At 40.4% G+C, this 24983-nt stretch overlaps 3 protein-coding genes across 12 annotated transcripts in view; 1 reads left to right on the forward strand and 2 right to left on the reverse strand.

Moving 5' to 3' along the window:
- The window catches only part of DYTN (dystrotelin), a 53875-nt gene that overhangs the window by 21545 nt on the left and 7347 nt on the right, over positions 1 to 24983 (forward strand).
- On the reverse strand, positions 95 to 4588 carry FAM237A (family with sequence similarity 237 member A). Its single transcript, XM_053982345.1, has 2 exons — positions 4174 to 4588; positions 95 to 243 (listed from the first exon to the last, which is right to left on the reverse strand). The coding sequence occupies exons 1-2, from the start codon at positions 4586 to 4588 to the stop codon at positions 95 to 97; spliced, it is 564 nt and encodes a 187-aa protein (XP_053838320.1).
- The window catches only part of ADAM23 (ADAM metallopeptidase domain 23), a 69284-nt gene continuing 63684 nt past the window's right edge, over positions 19384 to 24983 (reverse strand). For 2 of the 10 annotated variants that reach the window (XM_053982189.1, XM_053982188.1), the window contains exon 26: positions 20261 to 20405. In XM_053982189.1, coding sequence (XP_053838164.1) covers positions 20357 to 20405 — 49 coding nt within the window. In that variant the 3' untranslated portion in view covers positions 20261 to 20356. Of the gene's footprint in view, positions 20406 to 20893; positions 21058 to 22213; positions 22408 to 24254; positions 24310 to 24983 lie in introns of those variants that run through there. The other 8 variants (XM_053982184.1, XM_053982183.1, XM_053982190.1 and 5 more) reach the window with 8 other exon arrangements.

The following is a 24983-nucleotide window of genomic DNA, read 5'->3' on the forward strand; positions in this document are numbered from 1 at the left end:
TGCCTTCTTCCACCACATAAATTGACATCAATGGGGATTAAAATACAAAACAAAGAGAAATAGTTTAAAATTATCTACAAATCAAAAACTTAGACTAAATGTGTAATTTCCTCTTTTTTCCTAGCTCTCCAATGATTCTTCCAAGTAATATAGATCTATTCTTATGTATATGGATACTTATTAAATCTTCAAATGACTCTTTGTTCTTCAGAACTGGTGACCTCTGAATATGAGAAAATGTCCCTGAAAAGTGACATAAAAATGCATATAAGTAAATACTTTCCAAACAGCAAAGAACAGCTGAATACTCAGTTTCCCACATCCATGTTTCCTTTTCCTTTAGCTGTTGGTAGTCCTATTTTATCAGCATTGCCCTCAGGCCTCTTGCTCTGGTGATAGCCATATCCCTCCATTTGCATGTTGCCTTTCAGTGTCAAGTCACTTTGATCTTTTCCCAGTACGGACCTTTTTCTTTAGTCTTCCTATAAAACTCTTCTACTTGTAATTAGCAGAATCAAAGTGCTTAAGTCTGCTCAGAATCCTACTACCCCACTGGCCAGAGGTTATCAACCTCTCTGCACAGTGGGTGAGATCTCTCACACTGTCTAGTAGCACATTTGTTATTTCCTTGAGGAACTTTGGGGCGTTTTCTTTGCGATGATCTCTAAAAGGCAGCTGGTTGGTTTTCTTTCTTTTAGACATATGTGTCTTCTGAAGAAGTCACTGATTAACACAATACCTGCTTATTTACCAGACCTCAATTGTACAATAGCCTCTGCTCCACCACCCGCCCTGACACCCTGCAGAGTTGGGACAGGAACTTATGTGTCTCTTGGGCCAGGTGCAAAGGGTGGTCTGAGCCTAATCACCTGCACCTGTGAGGGAGGTGTGCACAGCTGAGGCCACTGAGTGGTAAGGGGCAGTGGGACTGCTGGGCAAGGAGAAAAGAGGCAGAGCTTTGTATCTGTATTATTCAGAGGTTTCTAGGGAGGATGTGCTATGTGGCTTCTTGAGGAGGATCTTCTTGTACAGCTGCTCTTCAAGAAGATTGCTGTGAGTATAAAAGCTATGTTTTCTTTATGGTTCTAAAGTCTTATTTTGGTTAGAATTGTTATAATTGTAATGTAACTACAGTGTTGTAATAGATTGGAAATGCATTTATGAAACCTGTTTTTCATAGTGTTTGGGTGTTTTTAGGGAAAAGGGATGAGCTATTAAAGATAGCTTGGCCAGGTATCTGAAAAACACTCCCTACTTGTCTCTACTTAAAGCTGATTAAGAATTCTCTGAAGAATATCTAGGGAAGTTGAAATGCTGCTGAGTTATGAGGTAGATTGAGATAGCTTGTCAGATTACTCATATTCAACTGTTCTGATTTTGTAGTCTTTTTCATGGATTGTGTGGCGTTTAAGAGTATCTTCAGACTGTGAATACAATCAAAAGCCTGGAGGGACCAGACTGGTCCAGAAAACAGTGTTTGAATCCATAAGTCTGGAACTGAGCTATTTTTCCCACTTCTTAGTGCACACTCGAAGAGAATTTTTTCCCAGGAGGACCAAGTATGGGTAACTGTGAAAGTGCCTCTAAGATGTGACAAAGTAGCTTTGTTTGGGGTTTTTTGCTTGGAGGACTTTTTTTTCTCCTTAGAAAAGTTCCTGATTCTCAATCTTCACAAGGAAGATTATCCATTAGTTCTGAAATGTAATACTAGTAATACCTTAACATCAGTATTTCTGTGCCAAGTTCAGATATCTGTCTTGCTTTTCCAATTCAGTGATATGCTTAAGGGGCTATAGAGAATGCAGGTTGCAGATTGCTCCTCATTCCTGATTTATGATCCTGTTTGCAATTAAAACAACAAAACAAACCCCAAACATATTGAAATTTTAACTATTTAAGAGGAGTAAGATTAAAAACTTGGGTATGAAGCAATAAAGTTATCAACTGTTGCAAAAGTAATAGTATAAAACAAGAAAATTTGCTTTATTTTTGGATTTCTCGAACAAGCCTACTGAAAGCTATTTATACCTGCCCATATAGATGTGAAGTACACAAGGTAATTAGTGCCACTCATGGGGCTGAGAAAACAGGTTTGTACCTCTGTGCATAACAAGTGCAAAATCTATTCCTCATCATTTGCTATGCTATTTCTATCTGCGATTATTACCAATTGATTTCTACTTTCACTGGTGAAATAAGGCAGTTGGACCACAGGTTACAAAAATTAAAACAGCTGGCTTTGTTAAGAAACTGAGATTTGGATGAGAAGTTAGATAGCTTCTCTAAAAAAAATAAATTAGGCTGTCACTACTATAAGCTGCCTGCAACAGACTGATGTTAATCAGTTGTACAAAGAAACAAGATGAACTGATTAAAATTCACAAAACAAAGAGGATGTGAATACTTAGTACTTAAAATCTCTCTGTATTAGAGTGAAGAATATTCAGAATTTATCACAAAACCCTTGATTCTTCAAAATACATCAGACTGTTACTCTAATCTTGACTAGAACAAAAGCTCTTTGTATAGGCAAATCACAGTGTGATATAGATATGTAGAGCCAGATGTAAGCAAAAGGCTAAGTGGGGGTTTAGACAGGTATTACTCAAAGCTGCAATCCCAAACAAAAAAATAATTGAGTGCCTTAACCTGGGAGGTTATCTCAGTTTTTGATAATACTACTGCCTTGTGTGTCTAAAGCTGGATTCTGTTTGCACCTAAAAGTGCATCAGTCTGGTAAGGATTGAGCAACTTGTTTCCTGTGTGATGTCTAAGACCACTTGGAAACCCAGAAGTAGGTTCTATGCTGCATGCCAACACAGTAAAGATCCAGTCAGAGCTCAGATTCCTCGCAGAGCAGAATAGGATCCAGTCCTTGCTTTTAAGTTGCAGGTAGTGGTTGTTTGACTCATAGATTAGAAATTGACCCTGTGTGTGTGAGTTTTTCAGTCTGAGAGGATTGATTCAAACTCGACTCCTATCTGAATGTTCAGGATACTGCCTGTAGGTAATAGGGTAAGGACCTCTCAGTCCTTCCTGTCCCAGATTCTAGCTTTCAATACTCAAAAATGTTTAAGGTTTGTGGCCAAGAGAGGGATGGTCCAGTGGTGTATTGTCCCTGGGATGCAAGAACCCCCGAGTTCAAGTCCATTATTTAGAGACACTCTAATGGGTACTTGCTCAGAGAGGCTCTTCATTATTCCATGAACATACCCCCCAAATATCTTAATAACTGAGACATTGCTCTAGGAAGTGGAGATAAGGGTCTCAATCCATTGAAGTGTAAAGGGAGTTCTGCCTTCTCACTGTGGGCTCATGCACTACACTTTTTGTGATGGAAACAGCACTTCAACCTCTCCATCAAATTATAGCACCTACCTCATATCTGAAAGTGGATATTCTCTAGGCAAGGATATATCTGTTGGTAGCAGGATCAGAACTGAAGCCTTGGAAGGGACTGAGATTTAGGAAGAACTATACTGTTGTCTCCCTTTTGGGAATGAGGATGGTAATTGACATGCATATGGAGAGGGGGCTGGGAACCTGGAGACTAGGAATTGCAGCATTTAGTGTCACAGGTAGTGGTGTTCTTCCTGAAGCTGTAGTTGTGTCTGAAAGCCTGCATGCATCTAAATCTGAGGTCTGTTTCCATTGTGTGCTGGGTAAAGTTACCAGTATGGAAATGAAAAGTAGCTAGTGGCTGACTGCTAGATGGCAAGTAAACACACCTTCACCCTTCTGCCAAAAGGCTGCCACTCTCCCCAACAGCACAGTGCAATGCATTCCTCTCAGAATGGGGAATTCAGAACTAGCCTCTTCATAGCACAACTGTGGTAAAAATGCTGGTGTGGAAGAATATATTGGTATATTCAATTGCTGAGCTGCCTTCTTTGTTTGAATCCTCCTGTATTACACTTTCTGCTGCTTTTCCTGCCCTATCAAACTGAAACTTAAAAGCTGTTGTTAGTTCAGGTTGTTTGGAGGTAAAATTTTTACTGAAATCACATTGAACATAAACACAGCTCTACACTTCACTGGGAGAAGTAGGGGTTTTTGCACAGCACTGTCCTCTGTTTCTGTATTATTACCACATAGCACAATAGGTTTTAACTCTTCTTTCCCACTAGACTCTAATTATTGCCTATTAGATGCATATTATAAAGGACTAGTGACCTTGGTTTCTCCCTGTGGACTGAGAATGCAGAGTAGCCATTTTCCGGCTTCTGGCAGCTTCTGACAGCTGCCTTCTCCCCAGCCCGTGGGTTCTGGAGAGCACACAGTCCACATAGATATCCCAGAAGAGCTGAGCCAGGTCCCAGAACAAAGCCCCATGTTTCAGGTTCTCTGAGGATTTCAGAAAGATCATGAAGTCCCAAAAGCCACTGACAGAATCAGAAATGCGAGGCTTCCTCATCTCCAGTAATACAGCCGAGGAGGATTCCCAGCACTGGGGGTCTGCCCGCCCAAGAGCCAGTGGATCAATTTGACTACGGCAGAGGAAGGGTGTCACACAGAACACTGCCATGAGTAAGAGAGAGCAGGTGAGTCTCATGGTGCAGTGGATTCTTCTTCTGTTTCTAAGATCCATTATGTCACTGAAATATAAGAAAACAAAGAGAAGCTGCAAAAGTCTCACTCTTAGATGCAGGAATAAAATCCTGTTACTTTACATGATATGCAAGGCACTTAAATATTGTTTCTCTGCTCCTTAAAGATTTGTGTATGCTTTTTGCATGTATATAAATACTAGAGGAGTTACAATGCTCTGTGCAGCAGAAGCATGTGTAAAAATTTTTAATCATCCTCAGATATGAATGATGAACTGTCTTACCTGGAAGTACTTAATATTGACAGTTTTTTGCCATTTTTGCTTTACAGATCCCAAATATTTTTCAGTAAAAATCCATTCCTTTTTATATAATTTAAGCTTTTAGGCAGTCTTGCTTTTCTCAAAATTTTATGAGCCCTTTAAAATAGTCTTCAGAATCACAAAGATCAGTGGACAGCAGGTGGAAAAAATTTGTTGAAAATGTGTTTTAATAGTTCTATTTATTGCAGGTTTCAGATTCATCCACTGACCAGGAGTGGTTTAGGTGCTAAAGGGCAGAACAGTTCTGAAAAGAGGGTATAGCAGCTGTATTGTACAACATGTACCCATGCATATAGAATCTTAGAACAGTCCAGGTTGTAAGGGACCTTTAAAGGTCTCTAGTCCAACCTTCCGCCATTGGCAGGGACTTCTACCACATCAGATTGCCCAGAGTCCTGTCCAACATGACTTTGAACTGTTTTCAGGGATAGGGCATCTTCCACTTCTCTGAACAGCCTGTTCCAGTGTCTCACCCACCCTCATTGTAAAATATTTTTTTCTTTACACCTAATCTAAATTGATCCTCCTTCAGTTTGAAACCATCATTCTTTGTCCTCTTGCGACAGGCCCTGCTAAAAAGCCTGTCCTCATCTTTCTTATAGGCCCTCTGTAAGTACTGGAAGACTGCAGCAAGGTCTCCCTGGAGCCTGTTCTTCTCCAGGTAGAACAGCCCCAACTTCCTCAGCCTGTCTTTTCAGGACAGCTGCTTCATCTTCCTCATCATTTTCATGGCCCTTCTCTGGACTTGCTCCCACAGGTCCGTGTCTTTTGTGTACTGAGATGTATTTATGTATATTTAAAAGTATAGATGTGTATTGCAGATCACTGAGAATTGACAGTTAAAACTGTGAAATTTGCTAAGTAGTATCTGTAATGGATAGGTAGAAATTCTGAGAATGATTACCTTTTGTGGACAGAAAAGCCCTGTTTTCTCCATCAGATTTCATTTGTAGTACATACTTCTCTGTTGTGTTTTCTAACATACTTCTAGCATTTCTGATATTAAACAAGTTTGAGGGGTTGTTTTTAGTGTAGCTCATGGCATATGGAGAACCTATTTGTGGAACTGAGCTAAATCTGAGATCAGCATTTAGGACAAAATTCTATTTAATGTATGTGCTGATCTGTTGAGTATTCCTGCTTGTACATTTTCAGTTTGGTTGTTGTGGGTGGGAAGCTACTTCTCTTAATGAGCTAGATAAGCAACTGGCTTTTTGTGTAGAAAGTCTCTTCTGTGAGTGATTCTGAAAAAGTGTTCCTTTGCTATGTGAAGAAAAATGCCAAAGGCAGGATATTGATGTGCAGAGGGATTGTACATGAAAAGTAGTCCAGGCACAGCCTGTGCGTGAGACTAGGGAAGAGTAGTCTGCTTTGTGGAATGTATTTCATTGTAGACCTAAAGGACTCTTCAGAGATTTCAGTCCTAGCAATGTTATTCTTACCTAGCCCCCTGTCTGGCTACCTGGTCAGGTTCTGGGAATATTTTTGAGGTATTCAGACTTTATTCCCCAGCTACCTACAGTCACTTTTTAATGCGAGTTTGGGTGTTGTGAGAAGAGCTGGCTTGGCAGCCCTGGACCTGAACATTGCATTTAAGGAACAAAAGAGGGACAGCTTGCTCTTCCCACACTGCTCTGCCTAGTGGATGTCACTTATGACAGTGGTGGTAGTAATAGGGCTGTCCTCCTGCTGCTTCCAAGATCCCCAAGAAACATCAGTCTTCTGTACCCTACTCCACAAGGCAGGCTTTGATTGCTTTCTCAGAAGCAAGCCAAAAACATCCTGTGAGTCACTACTGCATTCTTGTTTGTGCATCATAGCTCTTCCACTGGGCACAGACACCTGTGTGCCATGCAGTATGCACATATGTCTGTTTACTGAGACTTTGTCAACGGACATAGTTAACTTGATAAAGTTTCTGGTTTTCGAAGCAATTTAGCAGTCTCAAATATGACCATGAGGGTGAAGAGACAGAGACAGGGCAGTGGGTGGGGAGCCCCAACAACAACAGATTGTTCAAACAAAGGAATAATAATAAAACAAGCTAATAATACTAAATAATAATACTAAAATCCTTTAAATGATGGTTCTGTAACTTTGACAGAGCCCATCTCATTTGTACAGGTTAAAAACTGAACTGGTTGCTTTGCATTTTCTGCTCCCCAGCACTTATTCTAAACTTTGTAAGTTTCAAAACTGGCTACGACGAGGGTTCTGGATTTGTCAAAGCAAGGGACAGCCCTCGGCAAGGAGTTGGTATGGAATTAATATGAGAATCAGTGCCCTTGAAAGTATGATGTGCATGGCATTAGTAAAGGCCAGTAGCAAAGGCCACTAGTCCCTATGGTCTGGTCATACTCAGGCAGCACTGTGCTGTTAGTCTTCCACAAGGTTCAAGATTGTATTTTTTTAGATAGTTGAGAGCTGGAGGGGATGCCCAGGAAACGCCAGATTTCATTAATCTCTTACCTGTGCATGTGGTGAATGCTTCCATGCAATTCCTCCCCTACGCCCTCCAATGTGTTGATCTTTCTGTCCTTACACTGTAGTTTGTGTGTGTGTGAATGCTATTTACACTTCCTGGTTCTGACTTTTCCCACCCTCCCCCTATCCCTGCTTCTCCTTGCAGTGTAGTCTCCTGCTCCACTCTCCGGCATGGATAACGCCTTACAATAATAATTTAAAAGTTAATCAGTTAAATTGTTATTATCATCTAACTTTGAGCTCTCGTTACGGTAGTCCCTCGGCCGTGCAGCTGCCTCAGCCGGTCCCGGGCTGGGTGCCCGCTCCGGTGCAGCATCCCCGGGCTGTCCCGCGCGGCTCCCGAGGCTCCGGGCAGCGCCCGAAGCCGCTCCCGCCCGCCCGCTCCGCTCCCGCCCCGGCGCCGCCCGCAGCTCTCAGCGCTTACCTCGGCGCTCCGGCCAGGGCAGGACTCTCCGAGTCCGCTGCCGCCGCCGCGCTCCTTAAGAAGCGGAGCGAGCAGCCCCGCTTAGTTTTTACGTCAGGACTCGAGAGCAGCCCCCACCCCCTGGGCCCAGCCGCTGCTCCCGGGCACCCGGAGCTCCCGCTTTCTCTGTGCGGAGCTGTCCTTGCTGCAAGTCTGCTCCGCTTCTCTGTCCCGCCTGTCCTCCTCTGCTTGCGGACCCCGGCCCTCCCGGGGCAGCCTGGTGGCCATGCTGCCTCTGGCCGAGGGGAAGGGGTGCACAGAGCGGTGGAAGAATAACAGAACTGCTGCACCGGGGAGGGCAGGAGGGGAAGAGTAGAAAGCAAGTCTGCCCTTGGAGCTCATGTTGTCCAGAGCTGGCTCAAACCTCAGGCATCTTGCTTTATGTGCTTGGCTGTTGCAGAGCCCTTCACCCCAGAGCAGGAATCTGTGTGGCACGACTAGAGCTATTTGCTGGCTAGGGCTCAGCCCATGTGCTGCAGCTCATGGAAGTTGAAGCAGAGAGCCAGAGGAGAGCCACAGAAGGGCTCCACTTAAAGACGTTAGTTGAAGTAGTTGGGCTGAGCTGCCCACTGCAGCTCAGTTTACACAACTGTACCTTAAGAAGAGCTAACTTGGAGGGCTGTACATTCTCCAGTGGAGGAGGATAGTCTGGTTCCATTTTCCTTCACAAGAACAATAATGTGGTCTACTGTTGTTGCATTTTCTCTCTGTGAAGTTCTCAGCTGGATTATGACTTCTGTGTAGCAGCTGGAAAACCTCTATGTGTTGGAGACATGAGTTAAGCTAGTAGGGAAGAGGAAGGAAAGCACTGATGAAAAGGCTGTCTCCAGTTATGTGGAGCATGGAGAGAAAAGCCTGAGCACAACTCTACAACTGACAACTCTGCCTGTGCTCACTGTGCCTGCTGTGATCCCCTTGCATACAGAAAACATACTACTCAAAGAGCTGGGGCTCTGTGACCATGCTGATAACCAGGGTTGGGCAGAACTTTAACACCAGCTATTTGAAGCAATGGGCAGGTGAGACCATTCTTTTTTTCCTCACTCTGTAGTTTCTAGGCCAAATCGTGTAGCACCTTGCTCTATGTCTGAAGACAGTGCAGCTGCACCGGTCCATGCTAGCTGGGCAGCAAACTATTTGTTTTTCCAAGGCTTTCATTGGCAGCTCCCTTTTATCTCTGCATGTGGAATAACAATCCCTCCTTCAGAAAACAGCAATGTTTCAGTAGCATAAGGCTTATTTTAGTTGAAGACAGTGGGGCTGCACTGGTTCACATCAACTGGAAAGTTGGCTCGAGACTCTGATTTCTCTGATGTTCATTAATACCTTTAAAGTTTGCATTCTTTCTGTGCATCCAGTCCATGTAAATGGAGAAGCAACTTCCCTTCCAAACCCTTGGTCTTGTGACATGCTTATGACAATAAACACTGCTTTTCTTCTGATGCTTTATCTCCTCAATAAGCAGTCCCTGTCAAAGTGTATTTTGTGTAAGTAATGCTACTGTTTAACAAAAGTGCAAGGGACTATTTGTGGATGAGAGAACACTGGCTAGAACCCTTGTAAATAACTGTACTGTAGGACTTTGGCCAACTTGCAAATGTTCCATTTATTTGGCTAGAAGTGTGAGTTTGGGAATGGTGGGGAAAAAAAAAAAAAAAAATATATATATATAATAGTGGTCACCAACTGCTGAAACAGACTTCAAGATGAAATTAAGAGTGTAATACCTTGCAAGGGACCCTTGCAGCATGGTGGAGGAAACCTCTCTTATGTAGGATCTCCAATGTTTCTTCTCTGTGCTATTGAATACAGGCTATTCCAGTAGACTTCCTTCTCCTGGGTTCTAGTGCTGAAATGATCCTTAAGGCTCAGCTTTTGGTTTTATTTTTTTCTTTTTAAAGTCTGTTCTGTACCTGATTCTGGACCCATGTGCAATCTGGAGCCCCCTTGGCAAGTGGGTAGCCAGTGTACTTCTCCTTACCTCTGTATTTGGGGGTTGAATCAGGCAAAGGAGAGAAGGAAAGTGTGCAGGTAAGATCTGAGTGTTGTGATGGACACTAGGTAGTTCCTGGGTAGAAAAGGCTCTGGGGCTGCTTGTGTTCGTGGCTGGCCTGGCTGCAGAGGTCAGAGCTGAGCAAGATTAAAATGCCACAGAAGTGGTTTTTGCTGCTCATCTGTATCTGTGGTGTGTCACTCTAAGGACTGTCCCCCATGTTGTTAAGGGTAGAGCTGAATGGAAAGGAAATGATAAAATGTTTCTTGTGAGTTGATAAATTTCTGTCAACCTGCAGCCTTTGTGGATTAATTGTTAAGAAATGAGTTTGAGTCCCCTTCTGGGTTGCACTTTATCTGGTTTTGGATCAAGAACAACATTGGTTTCATTCCACTCAAAATCCTGACAGACCCAAGGGTATCGAACCAGGGGCTCTCGCAGAAATGAGAGTTGCTGCTCAAGGGAAATTCTGCTGCAGATAAAATAGTTGGCTCTACAAATACTTCCTGAGCCTACTACATTCTGCTCCTTCTGAACCAGAGCACTTACATTCTATTTCTGGTAAAGAGGTTTTTGATAATTAGATTGATCACCTCAGCCTCCTAGTAGAGAAGAAACATACCAGGATTGGCCATCTCATTCACTTCCACACACTCCCTCAGTAAAGCTTTCTGTGCCCTTCTTAAGCTATCAATAATCTTTCTTTCATTGCAGGACATGATCTATTCCCCTGGCAGCCAGTGTTCATATCTTCTGTGGGTCTCCATATCTTATGAATATAATTCACATGAGCTGTAGATCATATCCAGAGTCATTTGCAGAAGGATATTTTTATCAAGAAAAATTGATGTACTCACAGATGAGACAGATTATTTACTCATAGATGAAACAGAGGTTTCGGATCATGTAACACTACAGAAAGGATGCTATTTCTACCAGAAATATATAAAAAATAAAATAAAACAAAAGGTTAAATGATCAGGGTAAAAGAATAAGGGATAAGTAAGAAAAGTAGGAGGCCATTTCACTGGTATTTGCATTTTGACTAGAGCAAAGGTATAAATAACTATATACAGAGTTGCTTCTTTCCTGCATTTGCTCCCAGCAAAACTTCTGGTGGTTTAAAATTAACATTTAAATTAATAGGCAGTGGTTTATGGTTGCTTGAGCTAAGTAAGCATTTATGCATAAGAGATTCAGCTGAGCCTGAGAGACAGTAACATGTGATGGGATGCACAGCTTGCCTGTTACTTCTGTAAGCAGCCACACCTGAACATAGTATTCAGCTTTTTAAAATGTCCCACATGATGAAAGACATCTGTTTTAGGCTTACTAAAAAAAAAAAAATGCTTTACAGACATTCTTAGCTGAAAGTTTGGGTTTTGCTGAATTGGGTTCCAAATTATTCCAGCCTTGTGTGAAACTTGGCTAAGTGATAGCAAAGACAGAACTTGTGATTCTAAGAGTGGGGGATACCCAAAGGTCTGTTAGCTTTAAATTCATAGTACCTGGCAGAGGCTTGATTTTTCTTCAAAATCCATAAAGGTAGAGTGTGGAATCCTACTCCCATTATAACTTTTCCAGTTCTCTTTTAAGCAGAAGATTAAACTGTCCTTAAAATTGGCTCCCTGATAAGCATACATAAGAGCTTCTTGGAAATGAAATTAAATACTTGATCCAAAGTCTGAAGCTATATTTTATTCATTTTTAAAATTATATTTAGAGAGCTTTGCATATCTAAATCTGTTTTTTTTTTTTAAACTTTTGATGTCAAGTTTTTTGGTTTTTGTTTTGTTTTGTTTTTCCTTTTTCTTTTGGTGGATTGAATCTCTATTCCCAAAGTGTTTGATGACCCCACAGTGCTCTAAACAACCCTCTAGGTCTATGTTGAAATGGCCAGCAGGATAGTCACTGGGTGTGATGCAATACTTAAGCAGTTCTAACCAGTGGAAAGATGTAGTTAAACATACAATTCTTCTGTGCTGTACACCATTGCTGATGACCTGAAACATTTCCATGGAGCTGGCAGATAAGACAGGGGACAGGCAGGAGACCAGGGTATTTCTGTGCCAGGAGCTGGAGGCCTGTGGACACCCTGGCGTGTCTCTGGCCTGTGCTGAGAAGTGGCCTTCTGCTAGAAGGTTTGAGGAACTGCAGCTCCCCATCAGACTACATTTGTCTTTCTGTGATAATGTGTCTCTCTCTATGCCTACCAACTGTTGCATGTGAGCGGCTCTGACTCCAGGGCCATATTTGGAGTGTTTCCCCAAGAGTAAATTTAGGTGACATGTCACAAGTGTGAACTGGCTCCATTGTTGAAGCCACTTATTTAAATCAATTTGTGGAAAAAGTAACACTTCTGGCAAGTGTATTTAACACAAGCTTTGAAAAGACATGTGGAGCAGGTATTTTTACAAGTGCAAGCTAAGCAATGTTGGTTAAAAAATTAATATATATTTTTGAAACCATAATCTGGTGATATGTGATATTATAAATGCAAATGGCCTTTTTAAAGGATGTGACCATATTTCTCTCTAGACTTAAACATTCCAAGAAAATAAGAAAGAACCCCAACCTGATAGTATAGTACATTAAAAGTTAATTGTTCGTTTCTTTTGGGCAAGTTCTCTCACATTAACCATTCAGTTAGAGAGCTTTTGATTAATTTTAATGGCATTCTGGGTCTTTATAGCCAGACAACTATTAGTTTTTGAATTAAGGGATTTGTTGCCATTTGCGTGCTGGGCTGATATCAACATGCTCCAGAATAAAGTCATTGGTTCTTCCTGACTCAGCCCTCCTGCTTCCTCATGTTCCCACAGACAATGGAGAAATCCTTCTCACCTTCAGCACTCCAGGCAGACAGGAGAGTCACCCTGGTTATGTCACAGCTAGAAGAGCAGTTCAGTGAAACATGTTTTCATAAAACTGCCACTAACATCTAAGAAAGCAAGGCTGTTACAGGATCCGTTTCTCCCAGGGAGTTACAGCCAAATCTTCTGGGGAAGAAAAGCACTTTCACAGTGCATTCTTTCCTGAGGCTGAGCAGAATTGCAATGTGGAGCCTCCTACCTTTTTCTTTCTCTGAGAGTGTTTCTTTCATGCAGCTCTTGGGAGAAAAGGGTGTTTGAGCATGCTTGCCTCAGGGCTATGCCAGTGGGCCACCAAGGAGGGGTGCCAGCCCTGCCACTGTCACACTCATCCCACAGCACAGACACTCCCCTGGCAGCCACGGCCCCATGCAGGGAGCCTGCACATTCCCACTCAAAGTTGTTTGGTGAAAATAGTCTTCAAGATTAAATTGGAGGAGAGGATAGCAAATTTAGGGCCAAGAAATAGGTCACAGGAGATTCTGGAGAGTAATGAGGATATTCTGTCTCATATGAAAGGGAATTGGGGGATCTTCAGCTCTCCTTGGTTGCCTGCTCATTCTCAGACTGTTTGCTGGACTATCTGCTTTGCTGTGTGTTTTGCTGGTAGCTCCTACTAGGGCTCTTTGGCACTTATAAAGTACTTACAACTCTTCAAACCACAGATGTGAAGCCTTATAAGTACACTACTGCTGTTGTCAGAAGAGAAAGTTGGTGGTTTTTAATGTGCAAGATCTCTCATGAATAATTTATTGGCAGAGAAATCTCCCTTCTTGAATGATTTTCCTGAATGAAGTAGTACAAGCTCTGTCATTTAGAATACTTAGATGAGTGAAACCCATACATTATCAGTAAGGAACCATGTGATAGAGGCAGATAGAACATTGTGGTTTTGTTGGTTTTTTTTTTTAAATTAAGTATATAGTTTATTTATTTTTTTAACAGGTCAGGCCACACAGTCTTTGAAACTCCCATTTTTATTTTACAACTGTACCGTTTGAAACTATTCTCAAAGGAGATGCTGCAAAGGTGATACTAGATGAATTTCTATATAGTGAGTTTAATTTGGAACTTCTGAAAAGACTATAGTTTAATTTAATAAGGTACTTTTTTTCCTATCCTATTACTCATTAGGCACAGCTAAAAAGCTGCGTAATTCATGAAGATTTTAAGTTTTTTAAATACCTGGGGTGGGGGTTTGTCTCAGACTTATCAGCCAACCAGCTCTGCCCAAAACCAGTGCTCCCTGGCCTAGGTGTAAAGGTCTCCTTTGTGTACAACAGTTCCTGTCCTAGAGATCTTGTGTTTGAAGTGAAAATGCCCAGCCAAATCAGAGGAAGGAAAACTAAAGCAAAAATGTAATGAGACCTGAATCTTTGACCTACCTGCCCAGACCTCTGATCCAACAGCACACAGACAGGGTTCTGTAATGTAAGGCAATTGTTTCTTTCCTTCTGCAAATGAGGCCATTTTCAGTCTTGTGTTCGGGACTCCTCATTACACAAAGGAGAAGTTAAAATCTTTAATTTCCTGAAGCTTTTCAGCAAATGCTGGAGGGCACTAGAATAGTTCAGTTTCTTGGAACTGCTTTCTCATTGCACAGAAATCCTGGTCAAGCATTCATTGTCTGTAAACTATGTTATTGTTTACAATATCTGTAAGAGTAATTTCATAATGGAGCAAGTCTTGAAATAGTAATACAGAGTCCAGATGCACATGAAAGGAAATAGGGGAGAAGTGACTGACTCCAAAGGAAACAGGCTTGCTTGTGTACTTTCCCTCCATCTGATTTCATTGTTGTGCCACTCTCAGAGTGGGGCATGTTGAAAAGGGAAAAGGTATTGGGAGGAAATTGATGGTCAGAATATGTCAAATCCCAACATAAATATATGAATGGAGTATGGAGGTTTAGACTGTGGTCCTTGTACTTACTTTTAAAAGTAACTTGAGCCTTCTCTTTGAAAGAACAGATTGAGACTGCTTAACAAAACTATGAGCACTGCTACTGCAAGGTCTATACATTTATTCTCTAATTATACAGTTATTGGCGTGCTTTGGAGCAAACCAGACTGCTAGAAATTACATTTTGGGAAGAGGTCCTTGTTAGGGAGATAAACATCTCTGTTTACATAAGCTGAAGAGATGAGTGGAAGCATCTTTGTGTGACTGCACTAAGGCTGAGAGTCAGGCTTTGCTATAGACAGGTGAGCTTTAGGTGTCCCCAGTGCTGCTGCTGCACAGCTCAGACTGCTGCCCAGAGGAAAACAGGGGTGTGTTGTGCCAGTGGGGTCTGGGCACTTCTTCAGCTTGACAGCGCAGGGTGCTGCTCAGCACAGCTCCCACCAAGGGTCCTTAGGCCATTGTTAAAGCTGCAGGCTCACAGGGATATCAGTTGATGCTGCTGGTGCCATTTTCTTCTGTAACCCTCTGGTAGATTTGAGATATTTAGACATTTTTCATTCATGAGAATAAACTGATCACCATCTCAGCTGGAGATAGGAACCCAGTCAAAAGCAGTTTGCCTGTGCTGTTTTTTGGCTGGACAGTGTCCAGGTTAGCCTGCAGTGAAGCAGCACATGTTGTGTGGGGACACTTTCTTTCTGCACAAGAGGCAAAAGTGATGTTATAACCCACAGCATGTTACTGGTGTGTAATGTAAGGAGTGTGTCATGCTTGTGCCTTTGTCACCAGTTAAATACAGCTGCAATAACCAGCCCTTCTCTCAGCTTTTCTGTGTACTGCAGATGCAAGCATTGCTTCACAGTCTCTAAAGCAAATTCAAAGCCTCCAGCAGTTGGACTGATGGCTGAGGAAATCTGTGAATGTATGATATACAGTGGTGCAGTGTTGTGCTTATGAAGTCTGACAACTGGACTTGGACCATGTAAAATGCATTTAAGTTCCTCCATGCTTTATCAGCTTTGATGGGGAAATTCTTATACTGGCTCAAGAAGTGCCACACTAAAGTATGGCCTGTTACAGTATTACTGGTAAAATGAGGGCTATCCCATGACTTAATACAAAACAAAGCTTTTTTAGAAGAAAATTTTAATAACAAAAAAATCAACTGACACTTGATTATGGGTTTTCTACAAATTAGAGCATTCATAATTACATTGCCCTCAGCAGTTTGTGGTTGCTCAGAAATAACACGTTAAGTGGCTGGTGATGCTAGTCTGATGTGGAGTCCTTGTACTTATCTAGGGGTTGTGTCCAGTCTTGTGTTATCTGTTCCCACTAAATAACTTATTCCAAAAACCTACAACAATGTGCTTGCTGAGTTGTAAACAATAAATCACTAAACTGAACTATAGTGTGTGTAGCTTTAAGATAGTGTTTTTGTGATGTTTTGCTTTCAAATGTACTGGTTTGAGCATCTCTACTATTAAAATTCTTAATTACTTTTTTTTATTTAAGCTTTCAGTGGGCACTTAGTCTCTGTGATACTACTGATGGATGATTCATGTTAAATTAACTTTTCAGCTCTTGTAGGTAGGAATCTATAGAAATTACATTTAGAACAAAGGAGGCTTTTTTGGTTTTATACAATGTGGCTTGGTGTTGTGTTGGTTTTGTTCATGATAGTAAGTGCCCCAGCAAGATCAGTCTTCAGTGTTTGTGCTGAAACTGAGAAAGTTTTCAAAAACAATTACAAGAATTTTTTCTTGTGACATCAAAAGCAGATATGCATCTGTCTCTATATTGCTTTTCTATTCATATGCTGCAAAAGACTTAACTCCTATTTTAAGGAATGATTGTCTATTCTAATTATAGCCAAAATGTTGCATGTTTATATTGAGTTGATGGATAAATCCTATATTTAAATGACAGGAAATAGATGTGGATAATAGTGGATCCATTCGTGAGAGTGTTCCCTCACTCTATCATTCTAAATGAGAACAATGCTTTCATACAGAACCTTGGGAGATACTAACACAAAAGTGTATTTTGTTTCCCTGTCTGGAGCTGGAGAAAGCAAAACAATATCAGTAGTAATCTGGTAACTGTGACATGCATGCATTGTATTTTCCCAGGCTGGCTTCACTAGAGTTAGTCTGGCAAAAAAAGGGAAATGGAGTTTCATACAGTATTCCGTTGAAGTGAGTGCCATAGTATCTGGTTGTTATGATGTAATTATTTAAAGAATACTTCAAGGGCCTTATTTTGGACTTCTTGTAATTATATAGTTCAGATTTTTGAGCTGGAAAAGGCTTCGCTCAACTAACAAAAGCCTCCAGGTCTCAGTGAACTCAGTGTAGCCAGCAGCTGGGACTGAAGCAGGCTGGGCCTATCCTGGGTGCAGAGGCGCTGGTTCCATGCACGGCTGCAAGGCTGCGTGCAACGTCCTCCCACAGACAGAGCCACACTGTGAGATTTGACACAGTTTGAGATCTTTCATAAAAGAAAACTCCATTCAATTTCCACTACTACAAAGGTTATGATTCTTTGAACACAGAAATTAAATTAAACTGAGAGAATAAATAAGGAAAAAAAAGATTGAAAATTAAAAACTACTCCATTCCATGTTCATGACATTTTTAATACTCATCTTGCTAAGATGCAGAACAAGGACTATTGAATTTCCATTCATTAGCAGCCAACAGGATATGAATGAGTATTAACTTCAAACAAAAACTTGATTTATAACAACATCGAGTTGTGCACTTAAAAAAATAATTACAAAACATTTTTAAAAGGAAGAGTAACAGTGGAAGCAGTAATGAATATAAAACATGACTGATTAGGCTTAAAACATAACTTCAAGTATTCTATGGCATTTCCTCAGACATTTGTCTCATCTGTTTGTGCAATACCCATCTTTGCATAGTAAAGAAAAATTGGTTAGACTCCAGCCTTAAAGTAATCTGTTTCTTGACCATGCACCTATACAGCTGTTAATTTGCCTGGCAGACTTCTCTTTTAGAGTATCAGATCAAATCAGTGAGATCATGCAGCAGACTGGAATGAGCTATACAATTACCACAGTTTCTTGTCCAGCTGAATAGGTAAATAATGGAGCAAATGTAGAGTGGATGAAATGGAGGCAGAGTCAACCTGGTCTTCTTTTGGTGACGCTTTGCGATGAACAAGTTACTGCTAAACGGATACGCACTTCCCAAAGCACAGCCAGGGGGATGTACAAAACCAACACCTATCAAATCCAGTTTTTTAAATGTCTACCAGCACAGGAAGCACTTCAGCCTGTACCTACTCTGAGCTGTATTGTCACTTGTGTGCACACAGGGCAGAAAGTGTGTTCTTCGCATACACACAATGGCTGAGGTCTGGAGCATAAATTCAGTCAAGAAATCCTCATTGCTATGAAACTGCTGGTGTAAATAAAAAAGTTACTCCAGCACTGAACATATATACATAGTAGTTGGGGACCACTGTGGTCTGATTTAAAACATCACATCACACACTAACAATGTTGTTTGTGAAATGCTTCTCCAAGGTTTATTACACAGGTAGTTTATGTATATCCAGCTGACTTTATTTATTGTAATTTTTGATACCACTGGTGTTTCTGTTGTGGGTTACGCTTGCTTTGGAAGCAGAACCTGAAAAAAGTTAGGCATTGTGTTCCCAATCACAGCATTTTTAAAGAAACATAATACAGTTGCAAGTATTTTTGGTTTGTCATCAGAGAAATGTCACTAATTTAATTCTGCTTAAAGCCAAGCAGCAAGTTTTCAGAACAAGGTTTATAATTTCTATTAATGTCAACTACCTGTGTGCAGCACCTTTAACTTATAACGTAGTAAGTGTAAATGTGATTATGTTAAAGCTGATTGAAAATATTTAATAATAACTGTGAATCAAAACAAATACATTGAGACTGTTGAACTGAACATTATCATATTAAGAAAAATAACTGAAATTAGGTTTTCTAACTCACAGGAAAATGTCTGCAGCATTTTTTTAATGCCTTGGCTCTTAAAGCTAACTTGGGAAATGGATTTCCTCTAAACAAAGATGCAGGAAGTAGTGTAATTGGGCTTCTGCTGTTACTAAACTACAACTTTTAAATTAGATCCAAAAGTCTTTAATTCTGATTATCAGACACAGCAATTAAATTTTCAGTTATTTCACTTACCAAATGATGTAAGTTCTAAGTCAAGATTAAAAGGATGAGCCAGACTGTCCAGCTCTGTACTTTAAGGGAGCCCTAAACTAGACCTCTTCACAAACCTTTCTGAAGGCAGCTGCAGCCAGGTGAGCCTGGTTCCTAGGGACACAGGACTGCTCTGTAAAAATCTGTGTTTGTGCAGAAGGTGTCTCTAAAAGTAATGACAACACACCTGAAATTACCTGGGATTTTGCACATACTGTGATGGTAACTGGCTACCAGTAGCCAAGGGTCAAAGTATTAATCTTGCATTAAACTTTGAAGTGACATGCATCAAAGAGATACAGGGAGTGAATTAAAAAGGTCAGTCACCTTTGCAAGCTGCTTCGAGTGGATGGGCAGAAGGCAAGAGAAGAATAGCTCATTCCAAGCTTTAACATCTTTTAAGTATTTTAAGGCTTACTTAAGTTCTTATTTTACAGGATCTAGGCAGGGAAAAAAAAAAGTAGCTTTTCTTAAAAGAAAAAAAAAATAGCTTGGCACTTCTGTGATTAGTTTGAGAGTGTGTTACTTATATCATGGAAAAGTCTGTATAACAGCCAAAAGAAGTAATTCAGACTTATAGTCAATACATAGATATGCATTTATACATTTTAATTGTTTTTGGTTTCAAGCATACAAACTTTAGATCACATCTGTTTGGTGTCAGAACTCCCTGCATCTGCATGCTGTTATCTGCCTTTTTTGAGCAAGCCCAGAACATCTGCTGTACAACATGCTACAGAAAAAAAGGGGAGGAAAAAAAACCCAAAACCAAACCCAACATCAAAAATAGATTTACATAAAGAATAGAACCTTTTAATATGGAAATTCTTTTCTCTCTTATATATATATATTTATATATAATCTGTGAAAATGATACATCAAAATCTTATTTCCATATTTACACTTTTTCCTTCTTGGAAGAATTCCATCCAACATTCACTAGCTTCCATACCCAAGAGGCTCCTGTCCAAGGTGGACAGTGAGCTCATGGAGCAGGGAACCCTCAAGTCCAGCAGCAGAATGCACTGCATGGCTGGAAAAGCTGTTGAAACCTGGCACTGGCTTCCCAGTGGTTTGTATTTATTGGGCTGCAGATTCTGCTTGGGGTCAGCTTGCTAACTTGGTTGTTTGTATGTGAGCCATGCAGGTTACCCTTTCAAAATTAGCTCCTCATGCCACTGGAGTTTGATAAGAAAAAGGAAGTCATGCGAACTCAAGTGAAGTTAGAGTGCCAGCAGGCTGGGAAAGAATCTTTTGCAATTCCATTATTTTGGAACAGTTCTCTTATTGCACTTGGTCTGTGTGTCTCCTTCTTAATTTGAGAAAAGGAAAAAAACACCTGATTTTTTGAAGCAGTTTGCTCATATCACTTGTCAGTTAATGTTAACAAGAGAAAGGTAAATAGAGGAAGTATTTCCAACTTATCTCAACATCCCAACTTTTTGTTTATTGTTACTGTTCTCATGTTCTTCCATACTGATTTAGTTCCTGTGTAGCTACAGCAAAGACATGATATCCAAAATCCAGTAGTGCAAGAAGCAGCTTTTTGAATGGCATTTCTTCAGATAGGGCCTTGTTGAGTTGGATCGAACCTTCGTTTTTTGACATTTCTTCCAGGTTGCATCAAAAGGAGATGTAAAGAGAAAAATGCAAGACATTAGTTAGATATAACAGGAACAAAGCCATTGCTAAGGTCATAGTAAAGTAAAAGGCTCACACTGACCGTTTAACCAGTAACATTTTCAAGGGGTAACTATTTAAGGAATTTGGTTGCATGCTTTGTACAGCATGATACCAAGTACTGGTTTCCTTATGCAGTTTAAAGATCATGCTGGCATACAGAAATCAATTATTTCTGTAGTATTTCAAGTGGTGCTCTAAATTTGTAGAATTTTTCAGCTCCCAGTAAAACATGTGTGCAGTACGCCAAGAATGCACATGTTTACCTAAAGAGAATGAGTCACACGTGCCAGGAATGGCAACACTTCAGCCAGCAGAGGCTTGAGTTCTCAGAGCAAGTGCCCAGCTCTGGCTACACCAGAATTTAGTTTATGTAATACAGTGTGACAAAAGTGTGTGTGCCTTTGTGAGCTCTTACCACACTATTGACCATAAGTGCTGTGAGTCTTAGTAAGGTGCAAAAGACAGCTGAGACATTGCATTCGAAGGAGACTGGACAGCTTTGTCAGTTGTGTGATTAGAACTGAATGTTAACAGTGGGCAGCAAGCTGGTGACATCCAATCTCCTGCGATGTTGATGTCCTATGTCAAACAGCAAGACATTAGGAAGCAACAACAAAAGTTGGGTGCAACCTCCCCAGTATCTGGCTTTATGTGGGGCATCAAGCAAGGGGCTCATGCATTTAGTTTTACCATTGGGCATACACACCACTACCACCACCAAACCAACATGCAAAAAATACAGAACAGGAATTCATATATTCCCTAAAACTACAGACCAACCCCTGGATTTTCAATCTTCTGCAGCTCTGCTAACCTCTGCCACTGCTACAATATTTATTCTATACATAAGGTTTAACTGGTGGTTTGAGACTAATGCAAAGGCAACTTCTTTTTGAGAGGACTTCCAGAGGCTGGTAATTCTTGGGCATCCTTGATTTTGGTTTTTTCCTTGGATACCTGTGATTGGATTTGTGCAAGATGAATGCTTAAGAACTGCTAGTTTCTGGAAGAAGATTACTGTATTCACTTTTCAGCCTTTTCCCTCCAGGATTACTGTACTAATACTCCTTTGGAATGAGGCTGATGTTACGTCAGTATCTCAATTCCTCATCCTCTAAACTACAGGTAGATTTGAGATAAGGAAAACAATTTTCAGGCCAACTTGCAAAACTGCCAGATAGGAAGTATGAATATTACAGAACTTGGTTAAATGTGAGTTAAAGGCTGCTGTGTATCTGCTTGTCCTGCCAGTTTCAATGGGAAAAATGTCTGCTTCTCTTCCCCCCACCTCCTCTTTTTAAATACTGTCTGAATTCAAGTACTACTGATAAACAACTAATTAGTCCATCCTTTTAAATCAACAATGCAGATGAAAAATCCAGGTGACATAACTTGTCCTTCCACTATATGGGAAGTACCATATTCCCATTTGCTTGAAGAGGACAAGTCCTTAAAACAGACACTGAATTACATTGTTACCTGAGCTTATTTTAATTAAAGAAATGGACTTTATAAGTCTTAGAACATGGTACAGAGGGCAGATGCTATGCTAGCTTCCCAGTACAATCTAACAAAACTCTTTTGACTTTTATCTTATCTGTTCTTTTCTAACCTGATCTTCACTAGTCTAGTGTTCTAGTACAAAACTCATGATGCATTCTGTCCAAACCATATATTTACTCATTTCCTAGTTTTATTCAGCAGAAATACAGCCTTTGAGGAACAAGATACTGACCAAACCACTGCCTTTCTTCACTTAGGATATTCTGCTAACAATGTTGTATGAGTGAGAGAAACATGAAGAACTAAAATAAGAGCCTGAAATAGGGAACATGAGGTACAGTGTCAATAAGGAAACAGTACACACATGCAAAGCTTTAACAAGACCTGCCATCATAGCACTCCAGAGGTGAGCAGGGAGGTGTTACCCTGCAGGAATTGAAATTATCTTCTGATTACCTGACCTGCTTTAACAACTTCATCCTGAATTACCAAGCATTATAATACTAAAATGAAGACAATTAGTAGTCTAACTTAAATTGGCAAATAGATCAAGTCTCCCTCTTCCCAAGAAAATTACAATAAAGGAGAGTAGGTGAGTAGCAGGTTCTGGATATTCTCATCATTTATAGCTTTGAGTTATAGCAGTACAAGGTTCCTTCTGCTATGCTTCAGTTAAATGGTAAGGGGGCAGAAGTCCTCTAGGGAAGAACACACATGAAAATTATGCTGCTTCCTAGTCCTTTGTTGGTTTATGTGGAAGATCTTAGAACATCTATGACTTTGCATTTCAAGTTTTAATGCCTCTTTAAATAATGTAGGTCAGCCTTTCTGTCTGTAATCCAACCAGAAAAAGGGTGTCTAACAAAATGAAAAGTATAGCTTATTTTTAGTCAAAAAGTACTCCATGCTACAGCACATCACTGCCTAACATGGTCATGTTTACAAAAAAAAATTCAGAAAAGAAAAACCGGTTTCAAAAAGGGCTGGATGTATTCAAGAAATACCTTGCTGCAATCCACTGCATTCTTTTGAGCAACTAACTAGGAACATGGTCATAGAGTACATTTCTTGCAAATGTGTGCCCCTGTGTGTGATCATGTAAGTTCAAAGCTTTATTGAAGATTTCATGCAAACCACTAGCTAATGTTTTCATAGGCATTCCTAAAGCATGGTTCAAATGCTGAAGAAGAGCTTAAATAAATTAACTTTTGCTACAAAACTGATTAAAATTAGCAAAATTAGGGACTAAAAAAAGTGACTTAAAATAAGACACTGACCTCCCATTTATTCCAGTAGTTTGGGGAAAAAAATGAGAAAATACCTCATGTTTGATTCTAGCTGCTCTTTGTGCAATGATGACTGGATTTTTGTCCACAATTCATGCTTGGTGGAAATGCTGGTAAGGGACCAAAACCTCCTTCCTCACGAAATTGCCACCAGCATTCCACTGCTTTAACTTGTGGAAATCTTTGGGGTCTAAACACAACCACCCAGACCAGTTCAACCTCAGCATCTGTTATAGCTGGGTAAGTCTTTGGTTCCTCCATTAATCTTCTATTAAAGAAACAGAAAACCTTGCAGCTCTTTAGCTAAGAGCAATTGCTGGAAATAGAATTGTGTCTACAATCAATTATCTATCTGCCACTTTTGTATTCTGCTATAACAAGCAGCAGCTTTTCATGTACAATTCCACATCACTCTTCTTAGTATTTACCTCTTAGCAGTATTTTGTTACCAAAATTGCTGTTTAAGTCAGTAACAAAAACATTAATTGACTTACATTACTGCAGTAGCTTAGCAGAAGTGAGTGAATATATGCTAGGAAAAAAAGTGTAGGCCCCTGAGCTACTCTAATGGTAAAAATGTCCTTAATGTGTTAAACACTGTATACTGAAACCTTGCACAGACTTGCTACACCAAAATCAAGTTCTTACTGCTGTACTTAAACAGATTTAAAAGTACTATGCAAGGCTCAACTGAGTAAAATCTACTTCTTAACAAGGTTTCTACCCACAGCCTTTAAACCACCTCAAATGTCTAATGAGATTCTATATTCTGTAAAATTGTCAGTTAATATTTTCTTTCCTATTCTGTCTACACATTAACTTGATTTAAAATTAACCTTAGATTCATTCTTGAAACTGGAAGTTGTTTGTTGAGCTGTTTTTACTTTTTTTTTCTCTGAACTTGCATCAAGGTTTCTTTAACACTTCCCCTCCAACCCCCACCCCCCACCTCAGTTCATGAACAAAGTTTGCTTAGTTGCAGCTTACGTTTGATATGGACTTGACACCACAGTACCGTATGTTCATATGAACATCTGATAACCTGTGAAACAGAAATCACATCTCCCAGTTTGTAAAGCATTAGCTACCTTCTCTCATAGTTGCAGAGGCTAAATATATCACTTGCTTAAAAAAAGGAAAAGTTAAAATCCCTTTATTATCTTCATCTGTCCCTCCAGATCTATCTGAAGCCAAGTATTGGGGGTCTACATGTGCTAGCCCTCTTTGTGTACAAGCTGAAAAGCCTCTTCTGTTCCCCTCTGGCCCCCAGAAGAAACATGCACTTCAAGCTGTGAGCTAGGCCAGGCCAGTGTATTTGAGGTTCTGCTACAGAATAAACAGTTGCATCTTGCTCTTGTGAGAGTAAGAGCTTCAGGAGGCATTTCCAGTGCAGATCTTCTACAGGCATAACAAGCTTCTCCCTTTGGGCAAACAAATGACACCAGGGTGCAAAGCTGATCACTTGTGAGAGCAGTTTGAGAAGTGTGAAACACAAAGAATAAATAATCAATTACATCCTGTATTTATTGTTTTAGACAGGGAGGGATTGTCCTACTCCTCTCTCATGCAAGTTCTCAAGCTCTGTGTCTGTTGGAGGCAGGGCAGTCTGTTGCAGTGCTGATGGCAAAGGTCACAAGACAGCTTGAAAAGACTCAGAGGAAGAACTGACTAATTATTTTATATTTTCATGACATGCATTTTGTTTTCAGCAAACTA

Source organism: Vidua macroura, chromosome 7 (assembly GCF_024509145.1).
Source record: "Vidua macroura isolate BioBank_ID:100142 chromosome 7, ASM2450914v1, whole genome shotgun sequence".
NCBI classification, from domain to species: domain Eukaryota; kingdom Metazoa; phylum Chordata; class Aves; order Passeriformes; family Viduidae; genus Vidua; species Vidua macroura.